This window comes from Electrophorus electricus, chromosome 11 (assembly GCF_041902795.1).
Source record: "Electrophorus electricus isolate QZ-2024a chromosome 11, ASM4190279v1, whole genome shotgun sequence".
Classification (NCBI taxonomy): Eukaryota; Metazoa; Chordata; class Actinopteri; order Gymnotiformes; family Gymnotidae; genus Electrophorus; species Electrophorus electricus.
Genome location: NC_137507.1, coordinates 8503 through 24624, shown reverse-complemented (window position 1 = coordinate 24624; position 16122 = coordinate 8503). Strand labels below are relative to the sequence as shown.

General features: G+C 41.2%; 1 protein-coding gene across 5 annotated transcripts; it reads left to right on the top strand.

The window, feature by feature from the left end:
- The first annotated feature begins 306 nt into the window (after positions 1–306).
- Positions 307–15508, top strand: si:ch211-235m3.5 (BICD family-like cargo adapter 1). 5 transcript variants are annotated; one of them, XR_003409550.3, is made up of 11 exons: positions 324–693; positions 2314–2529; positions 6465–6581; positions 6932–7078; positions 7512–7691; positions 9063–9212; positions 9943–10020; positions 10706–10815; positions 11037–11157; positions 13841–14107; positions 15382–15508. XR_003409550.3 is itself a non-coding variant. In XM_026996361.3 (10 exons), exons 1-10 carry the CDS (start codon positions 445–447, stop codon positions 14036–14038), a joined length of 1566 nt encoding a protein of 521 aa, XP_026852162.2. In that variant the 5' UTR covers positions 324–444; the 3' UTR covers positions 14039–15325. The 5 variants fall into 5 exon arrangements, 1 of the variants encoding a protein (XP_026852162.2); XR_014126113.1 differs by lacking the exon at positions 15382–15508 and having other exon boundaries at positions 307–693; positions 10706–10858; positions 13841–13859; XR_014126112.1 differs by lacking the exon at positions 9943–10020 and having other exon boundaries at positions 323–693.
- The last annotated feature ends 614 nt before the right edge of the window (positions 15509–16122 follow it).

Here is a 16122-nt window from a genome sequence, read left to right as displayed (position 1 = left end):
TTTCGGTTAGGCTGATAACTAGGGGAAAAGTTTTTTTTTCATCCACAAGACAGTTAGGCCTATTAAATGACTAACGCCGGTGTGAAGAAGGCTGCCGTAGACAGGCTACTGTAGTAGGTTGATGGTGTTGCTACACTATTTAGTACAAATAACTGAGAAAGTAAACAAATGTATTAATTCAGCTAATTTATTCGCGAGCTTCTTGTGTTTCGATGAAAATGCGTAGTTGAAACGCGGCACGCGGTATCACCTGCAGGTGACAGGCGCGTGCCATTTTTTCCATGATAGATGTGATAAGGACTTGCCTTCCTTCTCCCTCGGTTATCACAGGGATATGTGGTCTAGTGCTAGACAGAAGCTCCAGAATTAAAGAGGAACAAAAGAATTGTATATCTTAATAATTACGAGTCCTCAAACAAGTAAGCCTCGCTTATTTGGACAGCAATGAGTCGAGTAGATGAACTTTATTTTAAATCTCGCGAAATGGAATTGCAGGAGGATTACTACTCGTATGAATTCGACTCGGAAGAACTGCCTGCCTACCAAGATGGTAATGAACTTATTGCTGCAATTAGACAAAACGAAGAAGAACTTATTCTTGCTGCTCAGCTTGGAAACGCTCTTCTTTTGGAAAATCGCCAGCTGAAAGAAGAGAGAAGTAAACTCCACGAGCAGTACGCTGACAAGATTGAGGTAAAGTCATGCGATGTGCGAACATATAGCACAGGTGGAAAATCCTGTCATCCTTCGATGCGGACTTTTCCACTTGTCACTGCTACAAATAGTAAATCCTTCGTGTAATTTTACAACAGGGATAAAGTTAGTTTGGTCTCATCGTGGGTGATGCGAGTGTTGGTCATTGTTTCGCTGTTTGTCTTTTACCTTTTAAAAACAGTCTTGGGACTGATGCACGGGACGATGAACCCTTAGTAGCAGGGGAAGTACAGCTGCATCACTGTATGCAAGGAAACTGCTCACTGCAGAATTCCGCGTCGTACCTCACATCTGATATCAGATTATCTCTTATTATCTCCTTGAATATCTCACGACAAAAAAAAAAAGAACTACTGCATTCACTTTCCCATTGCAACGTGTTCACTATTTATGCAGCTCGTTTGTAATTTGACAACAATAAAATGTTAGCGTGGTCGTTGTGCAGATTTGCTCAGCCCTGTATTTTTACAACAAACCCGAAACAATCCGTCGCTCCATTGCCCATCAGTATATATCTATATCAATCCATAAAATTACATCTTCATATTTGCTTAGATAAGTTGCCTATTTTTATCTGATGTGATTGTCGCATTGTAATGCTTTCATATTCTTCTCTTGGGTTTGCTTAGAAAGTTTTTCTGATATCCAAAGTAAAGAGGTATGTTGGGCAGTGGTTAAGGTATGTGACTTGTAATCAGAAGGTTGCTGGTTCAACCACTGCCAAGTTGCCACTGTTGGGCCTCTGAGCAAGGCCCTTAACTCAGTTGCTTAAGTTGTACTCAGTCATAATTGTAAATCGCTTTGGATAAAAGCGTCATGTAAATAAACCTCCTTTTACAGAAGAATGTCCTTTGCTAGACTAGAGTCTGTTGTCTATCTTTTATACTTATCTTATTATATCCTTTCATTTTATTTAACATAAGTATTATCTCTCTGCATTCAATGAAGGCCCTATTTGGTACATACAACTGGAGATGCACTGATGGTATGAATTTCAGTATTGGTCTTTGTAGGCAAGGAATGCTCAGAAACACAATTTTAAAGTTATTTTTAAATATGTGGTAGCATGTCAGTCAGAAGGTTTCCATTCCATTCTGCTCTTTAGCAAGTCTGTATCATGCAGGCATCATTCACATTTCAGAAGGTGTAGCTTTCATTCTCTTTACACTGTTCTGCCATACTAAAGACAACATCTTTGCTTTAAGTTGGATATGGTGTCTCAATTAGTAGAAAATGGGACTGAAATGGTAGCTATGCATTAACTACATAACTAAATGTCAGTCTGCCTCTGTTAAGCGGGGGTGGGGTGGGGGGGTGTCTGCCTCTGTTAAGGAGAGGGGGTGTGTCTGCCTCTGTTAAGGAGAGGGGGTGTGTCTGCCTCTGTTAAGGAGAGGGGGTGTGTCTGCCTCTGTTAAGGAGAGGGGGTGTGTCTGCCTCTGTTAAGGAGGGGGGGTGTGTCTGCCTCTGTTAAGGAGAGGGGGGTGTCTGCCTCTGTTAAGGAGAGGGGGTGTGTCTGCCTCTGTTAAGGAGAGGGGGTGTGTCTGCCTCTGTTAAGGAGAGGGGGGGGTGCCTCTCTTAAGTGTGTGTACTTTTGTGCAGGTTCTTGAGCAGGACAGACACATTCTCCAGCTGAAGCTGCAGGGTTGTCAGGTGCAGTGGGAGAGCCAGGAGGGTGAGCTGGAGCGGGACGTGCGGGAGCTGAGCACCCAGGTGAAGGTCCTGACGAAGGCCCTGACCGAGGCAGAGCGGGAGAAGAACCGCAGTGAACGACAGCATAGCAAGCTGAGTCAGCACCTCCGGCAACAGTTGAACACGGTGAGGGCTTACCTGGCTCTCAGCAGACCATTTTGTTCACTCTCATATTCTCTTTCTCGCTCTCCCTTAGTTTTGACCTGAAAGGATATGGCTCTTTCTTTGTTTGTTTTTTTGTTGTTTTTTTGTTTTTTTAGAAATCCAGATTTTAGTAGTGAAATTACAAATTGATTAGTTTTGGAACTGTGAAAGTGTTGATGCACTGTGCAGATAGTTATGTAAATATTAAATGACTGCAAAGGAATGTTCCATGTCCATCCACAAGTTTTAATTATTTAACTCCAGACTACAGTCATAGAAATACAATAATGAACAAAATAAGAGTCTTTCCAGTTGTAGTGTGCAGCTATTTTTATGGCGCCATTATGTTTGTTCCTTCACTGACTCATTGTGACACACCTTTGTTATTCAGTGATCACATATCCCAAGTAATAAGACTTGCAGAGTTTAAACACTGGCCAGGACCTCTGGTTCTACTCACTTTTTAAGAGACTGGGACTGATTAATCCCCTGGTAATGGTGATTGTAACCTCAAAAACTGATCCTAGATCAGTACTTTTATTACAGAAAGCAATCCAGAGAACATGTGAATCAGGCATCTTGGAATCAGAGTACTAACTCTGAATCTGCTTCTCACAGTTCATTTAGTCATCATGTTGCTAAAGATTCACTGTATTTTTAAAAAGCAGGATTGTCTGCCAGAATAGTTAGTATTACTCCTCTTCCTTCCTTCCTGAGCCAGTGTGTGTTCACTGAGCTCACGGAGTCTGTGACCAGGACAGGAAAACAACAGCTAAGTACAGAGTAGGTGGGGATGAACACAGAGTAGGTGGAGCTGGATTTGATGAATCAATGCAGTACAGCAGCAGCTTCTGGCTGAGAGGACCTGTTCAGATCTGCTCTTGCTGAATGACCTTACTGTTCTATTCTGCAGGTTGCTGGAGTCCAGTTATCCCTCTGTCATTTTGTTGTAAAGGAGCGTATGTTTTCTGTTTAAGCTAATATGGCTATCCTACTCATTTCTGACTTTCAGGCAGTGAAAGCTGCCATTGAGCTCATGGCTTTCTCCTTGCCTCTAATCTTATCTCCTGAGTACAGGCCCTGTAAGGTCAGCTCTTGCGCAGTCGTCATTAATGCAGAGCTGCTGGTGATAACGTCTTATCTGTTTTATTATGAACAATCTGTAAGGCTTTGGAGAAATAAATGCTGCGGATGCCAAGGCCTCGCTTTCCGCTTTGCTCTTTGGCTGGTGTAATATCTAACTCCACCTTCTCCATGGGGAGGGGCCACACCCTCTCACTTCCCCCAGTGCTAGACAGCTGGCCCCTGCAACAGGCTTTTCCGAGAAATCAAAGTTCCAATTTTTTTTTTTAAAAGCACATGTTTACAATGACGTTTGGCCGATCTACGCTCACAAGGAGCAGGAAGTGTGTGTGTTGGGAAAGGGGGTGGGGGATCATTTTGTTGTGGCTTGCACCATGGATGACTCTCTGTTTTTGAGTGGTATAAAGGCAAAGTTAGAGAGCCGTGTGACGGAGGGTTTGGAGGTAGTGGAACTACATGGCTGGGTCACTGATGTGTCCCTGCCCGACAAACTGAACGACAGCTCCTTTGCTTCTAAGCACCCAGCGCCTGGAATGGTGAGTGAGTGAGTGAGTGAGTGAGTGAGTGAGTGTGTGTGTGTGTGTGTGTGTGTGTGTGTGTGTGTGTGTGTGTGTGTGTGTGTGTGTGTGTGTGTGTGTGTGTGTGTGTGTAAGCAAGCATGCATTAACGTGCATGTGCGCAACCTCTCTTAAGCTTTCGTGCTGTGGCCAAAGCAGGGCAGAGAGAGTGGGAGATATTAGGAGAAACTCCCAAAAGTAACAGGCATGCCAGAAAAGCAGTGCTGGGCTGTACCAGTACCCACTGCCCACTGCTTACAGTAGGTTCCTAACCCATCCATCAGCCCAGAGATTAATTTCAGTACACTCAGGCCACTGGCTAAGATGCAAAGAAATGGACATGAATTATGTTATTGTTATCAGCTTGTGTTAACATGTGCATTTAACAGCATGTCCACAGTGTTGATTTAAAGGGAATTCTTTGGAAGTATGTTACAGCAAAGTGGTGTGTGTGGTGGTGGTGGGGGGGGAGGGGAGGTTTTTTGCTAGAAATCTTTGTTTTCTATAGTCCTGCATTTAATGAACCTTGGTCTTTCAAAGTGTGATAGTGTAAAAGTGACAGGTTTAATAATGTTTGCTAGATTAATGTCAAAGAATAACCGTCTCTCTTACAACTGCTAAATTTCACATGTGCACAAAGCGGTGAGAAATATTTAACCCAATGGTTTTATAGTGTGGGGAAAGGGCAGCACATTTGAAGTGACCAATTTATATTAGTCTATGTTTCCTCCACACACTTAAAATAACCTTCAAAGAGGTTTACCATTTCCTGGTATTGCTTATGGGACAAAAACATCATTAGGGGACCTTAAACTGGAAATCAACCTTGAGGTTCTGGAGATTGTGTTAATTCACAATTGTGCTGTTACTGAGGTGGAAAGGAAATAAATGTATGAAGAAACCACTGATTTTTTTTCAGTGCATCATAGTCAGAGAAAGACCTGACACAGTTCTGTTTTTGTGTTGTGAACTGTCAGTATTCTTGTGTGAAAATGTAGCTTTGGCATAAAAGCTTTGGTGTGTGAACTACTCCGCGATCATCTTGTACCTAGCTGTGGATTTTTGAAGCATGTCTGCGATGCAGGTTCCACCAGTAGGGTTTCACACTGTTTTCATTTTCTAGTACTAATGTTCAGTGCCAACCCTGGCATGTGGCAGTGTTCACCAGCAAAGATGTTTAAGAACATTGCTTGTCTATTGCTATGGGTTCTTTTACATTGAGTTTACTACAGTTAGCAGTCACTTTTGTCCAGAGCGACATACAGAATTTCTTTGATGTCTCCATGGAAACCTTATCCAGATATCCTTATATTAGTACAACCAAGCTGGAATGTAAGCATACATTCAAAATAAAAGTAGAACCCTGTTTGAAACTTCTGTAGACTTCTGTAGCTGGCTTATTTTCCTTCTGAATGCCTCAAAGGCCTTCATATATTCAAGTACTTCAGTATTCATATACTTCAGTTTTTCCAGTGTTCATAAGCTGATTTCAGATACTCTTGAAAATCACATGGCCAACCATGTTAGCAGATTTAGCTAAGTGTACCTCACCTCTGCCCCCACCCCCCTCCTCCAGCTCCATGACAGCACTTCCCTCCACAGAAGTGATGCAGTGTGATGTCACTGCCAGGAATGAGGTGACATGCCCATCTACTGGGCCAGGCTTGGATCCTCCAGTGTTTCTGGATGATGGGTTCTCACAGGAGAGCCTGAGAACAGCTCAGTCAATCCCACTGCAGTGAATCATCCAGACAGACACTTTGTTTTAGGGTGGCCAGGTACACATAACTCGCTTTCATTGATGGGTCAAAGAGGTGCATTCATTCTGGTAGAAAACATGTTTCCAATATTGCAAATAGTTTTCTTGTATGAGGCAACTCATCTAATATTAGTGAGCATACAGAGCAGAGGACTTTTTTGTGAAGTGATTGGACATGATTTTACAGGCTACTGCTAAAATAGTGTTAAAAATGCATGTATGCTACTTGTGAATCACTAGCCATATTCTTAAATGTTCAGTTCAGAATGTTGTGCTGGAGATTTCCATACCCACTCAGTACCTGCATGCTAAAAACCAGGAGTAGCCCTGAATCCTGAAGACTACTCCTGAACACACATGATTATGAGCACCTAATCCATGTGTTTGTGTTTGTGCATGCATTTACATGCCTGTGTGTGTGTGTGTGTGTGTGTGTGTGTGTGTGTGTGTGTGTGTGTGTGTGTGTGTGTGTGTGTGTGTGTGTGTGTGTGTGTGTGTGTGTGTGTCTGTGTGTATAGGCTATGGAGGTGGAGCGAGCACTCACTGCAGATCTCCAGCACCTACAGCAGGAGCTGAGGGACAGGGGTCATTCCAGACCACAGGATGAGGAGCTGCTCAGTGCACTTAAAGATCAGGTAAGATAGAAGATAGTACACAGAACATGGTGGCCATGTAGACACCATCATAAATGGCATAGATACAAACCTAATCTAATATCCCCAGTATATTGCCGAAACATCTGTAAAAATCTAGACTCTTGCTCTGGTCTCCTTTCTAACATGATTGTGATTGTGATTAAATTTATATCCTTACTGTGTCGGCAATAGTCCTAAAGTTGTAAAGGTTCCTAAAACTATTCTGAGCTGAGTTGATCATGAGGGCTGTTTGCATAGCTCATGATCAGTTAGCACAGTTAGATTCAAAACATCAGGGGCTTCAATGCAAATTGTTTTTGAAGTATGTTCGTGCATGCATGTGTGTTCAGGTTGCACGACTAACGCAACGAGAGCGAGATCTGGCACAGCGCTTGGCAGCAGTGTGTGAAGAGAATGCAGCTCTGAGAGACAGTGTGTCTTTGCTACACACACGCTTCTCCCTGCAGGAGCAGCAATGTCATACACAGACCCAGCAGGTATGGTCCACACATGTGCTCTCTTACTCCATGTTTCTGTGTGAAGTGATTCAGTAGCTTTTATTCTTTTGGTATTTAATGAATGGCCCAGAGTCATTTTCCCTTGCATGGTTCTCTAGGACTAGGAGTGCAGGATTCTTGCAGGTCTAGTGTTGTCAGTTTCTTTGGTTGTCTGGAATCTGGTGCATCAAGAATTCTCTGCCCTTAAGAGACTTATAATGATCCTGGGGCAGGGCGGGGGAGGGGGCAGACAATAAATAGACTGGTTCTGTGCCCATATATAACTTTACTGTAGGAAATTAACTTCTTCTTCAGCATTTTCCTTATTCAGGTGTTTGAACATTGAAGTCCTGACGAACAGGAGCACAAAATTGCCCTACATTTTGGAAACTTTATTTTCACTTCTCCATTTATGTATTTTGTGCATGTGTAGCTAGTGGAGTCACAGGGTGAGGTGGCAGTGGCAAGGAGCAAGGTCAAGGACCTCCAATTCCAGATGGAGGAACTGCAGGAGATGACATTGCTCCAGCGTAGTGGGCACGGAGACACTTCTTTGCTCTCTGAGATGCAGCGCAGCTTGGACATTATGGGCTGGAGTCAGGACAAAGAGCAGGTGAGCCACCAGAATAAAGCAAAGGCCCAGACATAAACATAACCCCAACCATAAAACCTGAACATAAACATAACCCTAGCCCTGCCCCAAATTGAGTGTTCTGGTCATAACCCTAACCCCGCCCCTAAGTAGAACATACCATTTGGACTACAAAGAGGTGCCACCTCTGTCAGTATGCAGGCATTGTCAGGAAGCACAGACACAGAACCAAGCTTTGACATGTCACTGTTGAATTTGTTTGGTCTAGTTTCTGTCCACGTCAGTTAAGACTAATCTTTAAGTTGAAGGTAATTTTGCAAACAAGGTCTAGTGTAAAATCTGCTGCCCAAGGCCAAGTTTTGCCCATGTGGGCAGAGCTCTTGGTATAATTGTACTGTGAAACCCAAAGCCTCTGACTATCATTAAAAATGACTGTGACACATTGTGTCTGCTCTCATTTGTGGACAGTAATTGGGTGAGTAGCTATTTCTGTAATAGGAGGTGTCATACATGAGCCATGCCAAACTGCTTCAGCATGTTTAAAATAACCGTAACCACAAAAAAAGAAAAACCAGTTGCACCTTTTGGGGATGTATAAATACCTCCACAGTGAGTTTAATTAAGTCTTTTTATATAGTGATGTTTACTTTGCAAAATTGATTCTGAACTTTTGTGTGCCAGTAAGCATGTTTATATAGCATGTGAATTTGTTATTATAGCTGAGATCTTTTTCTAAGGCTTCTAGTTCCAAGGCTTTTGGTGAATGCTTCACTGAAGGAGGAAGTTCTCTGACTGTAACGGGAAAATTAAGACTGAGTCATTAGCGACTTTCATGATGACATGTTAAGCACCTCAGGCCTTCCTTGGGAGTGTTTGTGTGTTGCCATGCTCAATGTTTCCTGAACCTATCATGCAACAATGTCAACAAGGTTCTGGCTCTGCTAATGAGCAATACATGGACATTGCACTGATTGCGGAATTACATATTCATAAACTCCTATCTTATAATTGAACTATATTGTTAAAAAGCAGTAAATAGACACAGTAGCAAGCTTCATATCAGAGGAATCATGTGTTATATTACACATTCCCAGGCTAGCAGCTGTCATGTGATTGTTGAGAAGCAGTAAATAATCCTGGGTAATGTCATGTCGGTATACTGATGTAGATGATGAGTTTATGAGTACTCACTATCCCCTTGGTACAAGGTGCTTAACCTTAAACAGCTGGCTAATGAAGTGATATCGAATACTTAAAAGATCATTAGGGAACCATTAGCATTAGGGAAAATTTATGGAGCATTAGGGAGTAGTGTTTTGAAGAGTTTTGTTTATTTATTTGTAAATCTGGTGACAAAGACTGGAGACACTTGTTATCTAAACTTGTTTTTAGGTTAGACAGGAAGTGAGCTCCATCCTGGACATGCTGCTTCCTGTTTCCCATGGCGCAGATGCTCCCCAAAACCAAGAAAACAGCCTGCAAGTCATGCTGGGACATCTGAGGAATGTAGCAGAAAGGATAATGTACAATCAGACAATAAAGGTGAGCGCTATGGCCGGACAGACAGACGCACTCACAAGCATGCATGTGCGCGCGCACACACACACAGGCATGCAAACAATACCCTGAACAATGGCTGACCCTCTTTTCAAGTTGCCCTTTTCAGTGTCTGAAATTTGATTCTTCGTCTAAACTGTGCCATCACCTCGTAGTGCAGATGGACCCAAACATGGATTTGGTAGAATTCAGACGTTATCTATTTGCATTAATGTGTAGAAAAATCTTTAAATTGCATTTTCTTTGTTGCATAGTTGTGATGCCTTTATTGAGGTGAGAATCTACTTAAACAAGTATGTGTTTTTAGAATTCCTTTTGTACTGGGTAGAGGATCTGTATTATTTTTGTTGTTTTGTATGCTGCATGCTATGTCATGAAACAATCAATTCTGAGCCCACCATTACTGTATATTACTTTTGTGCAATTTTATGCTGGGAGGTCTCTAATGCCTGGTCATTTGGTCAGTTCAGTATATATGAAACGTGGGCTTTGTGTCTGCTCACTAAGTTGCTATCATCTTGCCTAACTTTTCCTGAGAGCTTGGTTTGGGAGTGTCAGATGAAACTAGCTTACACGGAAGTGCGGGAGAGAGTGACTGACAACAAAAAGTCATTCATATCTGTTACTTGATCCCAAGACTGTACACATTAGGCTGCAAACAAAGGGGCATCTTACAGCAAAAATGTGCCAAATCTGTGTTTCACTGTGTCTTCAGGACCTAAAGCAGCCCACTGTGGGGGGAGGGAGTGGGCCCCATGACAACATGGCACAGATGCAGGAGCTGTGGGATCAGGTAAAGATGGCTGGGGGGGTTGGGGCATCAGGGCTGGTGGCTCTGCGGTTTGGGGCATTAAGGATGATGGCTGGGGGAGTTGGGATGTTACAGCTGACAGCTACTGGCGGCCAACTCAGCCTATGTCCCTTTGTTAGAAAAGTCCAAGAATAAAAGGCCAGAGCAATTTTGAGACACAGATTGGCTCCTGTTACATTTGAAAATGGACTGGGTTCGTGCAAGTGTAAAGAGGTTATTTTACCTACACAGCCTGTAGACAGACCCATGTACTTGTGTGAAAGATTACATATTGATGTTTATATGTAGATTTAACAACAGTTAGGTCTTCTTATGTTTAAATTTCTTTCTATTTAACTGTAAATCTTTTTATGCCCTTTCTAATTCATTTTTCTTCTATTTTCTTCTTTAGTATGTTTTATACATTTAATATTTTATCTATGTCATGTAAATCTCTTTGTAAACAAATACAATTATACCATTAAAACATGCCAGTTTATGGCTGATTTAGTTTGGATGATTTATACTTTACAACCTGGCCATGTTCTGGTTTGACCACTCTGACATTTTAGCTATTTTTATAGCAAACCTCTTGTCCTTTGATGTCTCACTGCATTCTGTGTTGCAGTACTGCCCTGACAGGGATGGTTCTTCCTCATCTCTCTTGCCTTCTCTTTCTCTCCGTCAGAATACACGGCTCATAGAAGAGAACACTGAACTGCGTCTAAAAGCCAATAGCACACTGGATGAAGAGATTGTCCAACGTGCTATCAAGGACAGAGATGATGCCATTGCAAAGTATGTATTGGAGCCTTTCATCCATGTGTGAAATCTTAAACAAGTAAGTTATGAGCAGTGCTCTTTTGTAAAATTTCCAAAAGATTATTATAAAACAGAGCACACTTTCCATGATATATTTAAATCATTATAATCCCAATGATGGTGTTGTCCTGCAACAAAAGAAAAGCAAAGGCATCCATGTCGGTGACAGCATTTTTTTTTATTCCTCCTTATTACAGAAAAACAGCGGTAGAGGCAGAGCTGGTGCAGACCAAAAATGACATGATGTGTCTGAACAACCAGCTGCTGGAGGCTGTCCAGCGTAAGCTGCAGCTCTCACAGGAACTGGAGGCCTGGCAGGTGCGTAGCTCCACAAGGGAACTTTAATCCTAACTCTTCAAACACACCCTAATCCTAAAAGGTCCGCCATGCTGCCATACCCTTAATCTAAACCTAAACCAGCCGTGAATGGGAAAAAATATGGTGTGAAAGGGTCTGAGGGCAGAGTTGATTACCTACCTGATATGGGAAATTTCCTGTTAGATGAGTGGTATTTAACTTCAGGACCAAAATATAAATGTGTGTCAGGATTTTAAAACAACTGTTGTAACTAATGTTCCTAATGTAAGCATATTTTAAGTTGGTTTGCCAAAATCTGCTGTAACAACCTAAAAACTATGTCCATGTTAACTGAAAACCATTATAGTAGTTCCCAGTAGGTCCCAGTAGTTCTGAAGTACAGCAATTTCAGTTATATCTTTACAGCTATAATGAGTTATAAAATCTATGGATTCCTAAAACAGGATGAAGGGATGTGAAAGGATGAGTGGAGAAGGGTAAAAAGTTGTTTAGTGATATTAGAACAGACTTATTATATGTACAGCTCAGGTTCCCTCTATCTACAAAATTGCTGTGGTCACTCATTTATACAAAAAGCCTGGTTTGGACCCTTCAGCTTTGGATAACTTTTGGCCTATCTCTAATCTTCATTTTCTGGCAAGGTTCTTGAATGAATTGTTGCCAGTCATCTTAAAATGTATTTGGAAACCCACAATCTCTTTGAGCCATTGCAGTCCAGATTCCATCCCTACCACATGGCTGAAACCACCTTAATAAAAATCACTAATCTCCTCAAGTCTTCGGATTCTGGTGCTTTCTGTATTCTTTTGCTGCTTTTGACATGGTAAGACAGTGTCTTTTACTGTCTAGGCTGCGTGAGCTGAGCATCAACTACTCTGCCCTGGACTGGACTGGTTCACATCATATCTAACTGATGGAAAACAGTTTGTTACTCCCTATGCCTATACTTCTTCCACTTCCGTCACTCAAGGGGTTCCACAAGGATCAGTTCTTAAGCCCCCCCCCCCCCCCCCCCCAATTCATTTTGTACACCCATCCTTTAGCACATATCTTGCGTCACTTTAACCTTGACTTCCACTGCTGTGCAGAAGATGTCCAGATTTATCTCAGTACTAATGCCATTAAAAATTCACCTCTTGATCAGCTAGAAACCTATCCATCAGATTACAGGAAGTGGAAGAAGTGCAATTTTCTCATGTTAAATAGTGAGAAGACTGAAGTCATGCTACCTGTTGCTAAATCATTGCCAGTAAAGCAGGTTCTCTTTCTCTCTCTATTGATGATATGGTTGTTTTTCCCCCCCTTCCCATTCAAAAATCCTGTGTTATCCTTGATTCCATTCTTACATTCAGTACTCACATCAACTCTATAGTTAAAACATCTTTTTTCCATCTGTGCAACATTACTTAATTTTGGCAATCCCCCTCTGTCTACTGCAAAAACTCTCATTCATGCCTTCATCTCTAGCCGTTTGGACTATTGCAACTCTCTTCTACTTTAGCTCTTCCTCTGTTCACAGACTTCAAATGATTCAGAACTCTGCTTCCTGCCTTCTCGCCCATACTTGCTCACCATCACGTTACACCCATTCTCCAATATCTCCACTGGTTTCCTGTAAAATACCATATTCAATTTAAAATACTCCTACTCAACTACAAAGTCCAAAAAAACCTTGCTCGTTCATACCTGCTTGATGTTCCTTCCTCAGACCTACATGGCTATGGTGATTGTGCCTTTTCCAGATGTGCTCCTTGACTCTGGAACTTTATTCCCTCTCCGGTCCAACAGTCTGCAACTCTCTCTATATTCAAATCTAACATATTAATCAGTATAGCTAATTTAGTTGTTCTATCTCTACAGTTGAATGAGTTGTAAAATCAATGCACTCCAAATGATGGAGAGGTGAAAAAAGGATGAATAAATAATGAGTGGAGGAAAATTTTAAAAGGATGTTTAGTGATATTAGACATATAAATAAAATGAGCTCGAAGGCAGAGAAAAATGACAATTGAAAAAAAATGAAAAATTGAGGGATGGGCAAAGGTGAAAAGTGGATGGGTAATTTCTATCTGTCACTCATCTGATCATGCACAACAAGTTTGGTGGATTTATCTTGAAATTTGACAAAATGGGAGCAGTTAAAAAAATTGCCCCATGAAAGTCTATGGGTAAAAGTGGTCATATAGTTGGATGGAAAAATAGTGATGGAAGCATGGTAACAATCTAAAAAGCACAAGCAACTCTTTCAGGTATAGGACAAAGGTTTCCAGAAAGTTTAATGGTTCTCACTATAAAACTGAAGATGAAATAGCTTTGGAATTTTTGCAGTGGAAAAATGATAAGAAGAAATAAGAAAACAAGTTGACTTTGTCAAGCCAACTTAATAAAGATAAAATGTAAGTGGAAGTACTTCATCTGTCCCTCCATTGTGACCAACAGGTAGATAATTGTTTTGGTTATGACCCTGCCTGGTTCACCACTGTAGCAATAAGGCAGTATGCTTTGATTACAGTGTGCTTCAATCTCCCCTTTCTGGCCATCATGCTCTGTCAAAAATCATTCAAAATAAAGAAAGAAAAACATTTGTTCAATTCTCAGCATGTGCAGTACAAGGCTCTTGATTTGATACAGTACCCATAAGAAAATCCTCATAGTGTCCTTGGCATGTTTTTACTTTCTAAAGGACGACATCCAGATCATCATCAACCAGCAGCTGCGGAGCCAGCACCAGACAGACCAGCAGCCTCAGTCTGAGAGGAAGCGCTCCGGACACCTCTCTTTCCTTCACAAGACTTGGAAGGCCTCACCCACCTGCACACCCAACCCCTGCCCTGTTCCCATCCAGTCACCCTGGAGAGACTGGCTCAAAATGGGCAAATAACTCCAGACCTGGAGAGACTGGCTCAAACTGGGCAAATAATTCCAGCCCTAGGCCTGCCCAGCTGAGAGGGTAGGTGAAGTAGATACTCTTGTAAGCAGTCGCTGGCCTGGACTAACTGGACATATAAAGTGTGTTAAGACCACATTTTCAATATAACGTCAGATACTGAATGACAATAAGAGTGAAAATGTGAGCTGGAGTTCTGCTGGACCAACCTTAAATGGATCTTGCACTGCTATTGAACTGTCCAGACATAGGTGTGGTATGGCTGTGAACACCATTAGGCAGTGATTTAGTATCATGATAAAAAAAAATGGTTATACTAACTATGATAACAAATTGTGAGAGAACTTCATATAAGTAGTATAAGTAGCAAAGAAATCAAGAGTGTTCAGAAACAATGTTTGTTTGTAGGGCATATGAGTGTTTGAGCTGGAAGTACCAAAGACTGATAGGTACATGGTTTAGGGTTAGGGTAAGGCAGCCCATCCTCCTCTGTTTAATACTAGATTGTGGAAGAATTGTTCTTGAAATAGACAAGTTGTTAGTTAAATGTGTAAAGGTAGATTATAATATCCAGAAATATAATAGGAGTAATATAGTAATGACTTTTTTTAACAAGGACAAATAGTGTCCCTGATGATGGGCACCAAAAGTTGCTTGAGTTCTAGGGTTGGACTTGGGGTTAGGCCTATGTGAGTTCTAGGGTTAGAGTTAGGGCCAGCCTGAGTTCTAGGGTTAGTTAGGGCCAGCCCAAGTTCTTCAGGCATCACTTGTGTGTCCAGAAATATTTTAGTGATGTGTCCCAGTGGGGCACTGAATTTGACTTTGTAAATAATCAGGTTTGTTGTCTATTACATTATTTAGTCAAATTTAATTAGTTTTCCACATTAACCATATGATAGATGTTTTTCATCAAATAGTGAGTGCTATTCAACTGTCAATTCTACAGTTTCTCAAATTTTGTTGTTCTTGGGCCAAATAGCTCTATTGTTCAGTCATACAAAATGATCATCTAAAGGTGAAATAATACTACTACTGGATAGAAGTATTGGGGTTAACCCTATCCCTATTGCTGGGTATCTTTTGAGATGTGTGCATTCCAGTACATGTACAATTACTTCTAAATTGTTCTGACTCATAAACCATTCCAAATTGGAAACTTTACCACCCCCCAAAAAAATTTTTTAAATAATTTGTTTATTGTAGAATGACAAATTTTGGTAAAATGCTTTGGAGTACTGTATCAGCAGCAATGCATTGTACAGATAAATGCAAAGAGGATAACATGTGGACTTGAGTATTTTATGCATGTGAACATGATTTTTTTTTTTTTTAAACAGAACAGTAGCTGATCCAGCTCTGGACTTGATACAAGCATCAACCTGATCATTAACATCAGAGGCTTTAATAGCAAAAATTGACAGCTCCTGTGTAAAGATTAAAAGACCTTAGATTGCTTTTTCATGAGTTCTGACTATGGAGTGTGTTGAATAACAATCAAGTAGGCTTGTTTGATTATATTGGCTTTTATCTGATCATAATATGCTATTTAAAAACTCAATTGATGGAATCGTCCAGAGCAGATGATAAGATGACACACACACACACACACACACACACACACACACACACACACACACAAATATTTTAAAGCTATAACACTGTGGAGGTTTAATAGTTTAAATGTAAATTACTCCGATATCACCACGGCAGCAAAGAATTTTATGCCATCTCTGTCCATAGTAAAAATGGGACCAGTTTGGTAAACGTAGCTTTAAAATAGTCATGGATCTTATGGCAGACATAAATTATGCATTCACGTATATGTAAACCATTCATGAAAGCATTTAACCGTGTTCCTGCATTAACCAATGGAGAACACGAGCTGACACTGGAAAACACAGTAGACGTCGATCCGCAAATCAATTCTGCTTTATATAAAATAGGATAATGCATGCGTTTACGTTGAACTTACATTACATTTGCAAGAAGTCATGGCTACGGAAATGCATTAGTGCTTAAGTATGCGCGCTTAATCGAAAACGCGGCGAAAGACGAGCCTTTCTAAAGAATACTACAAA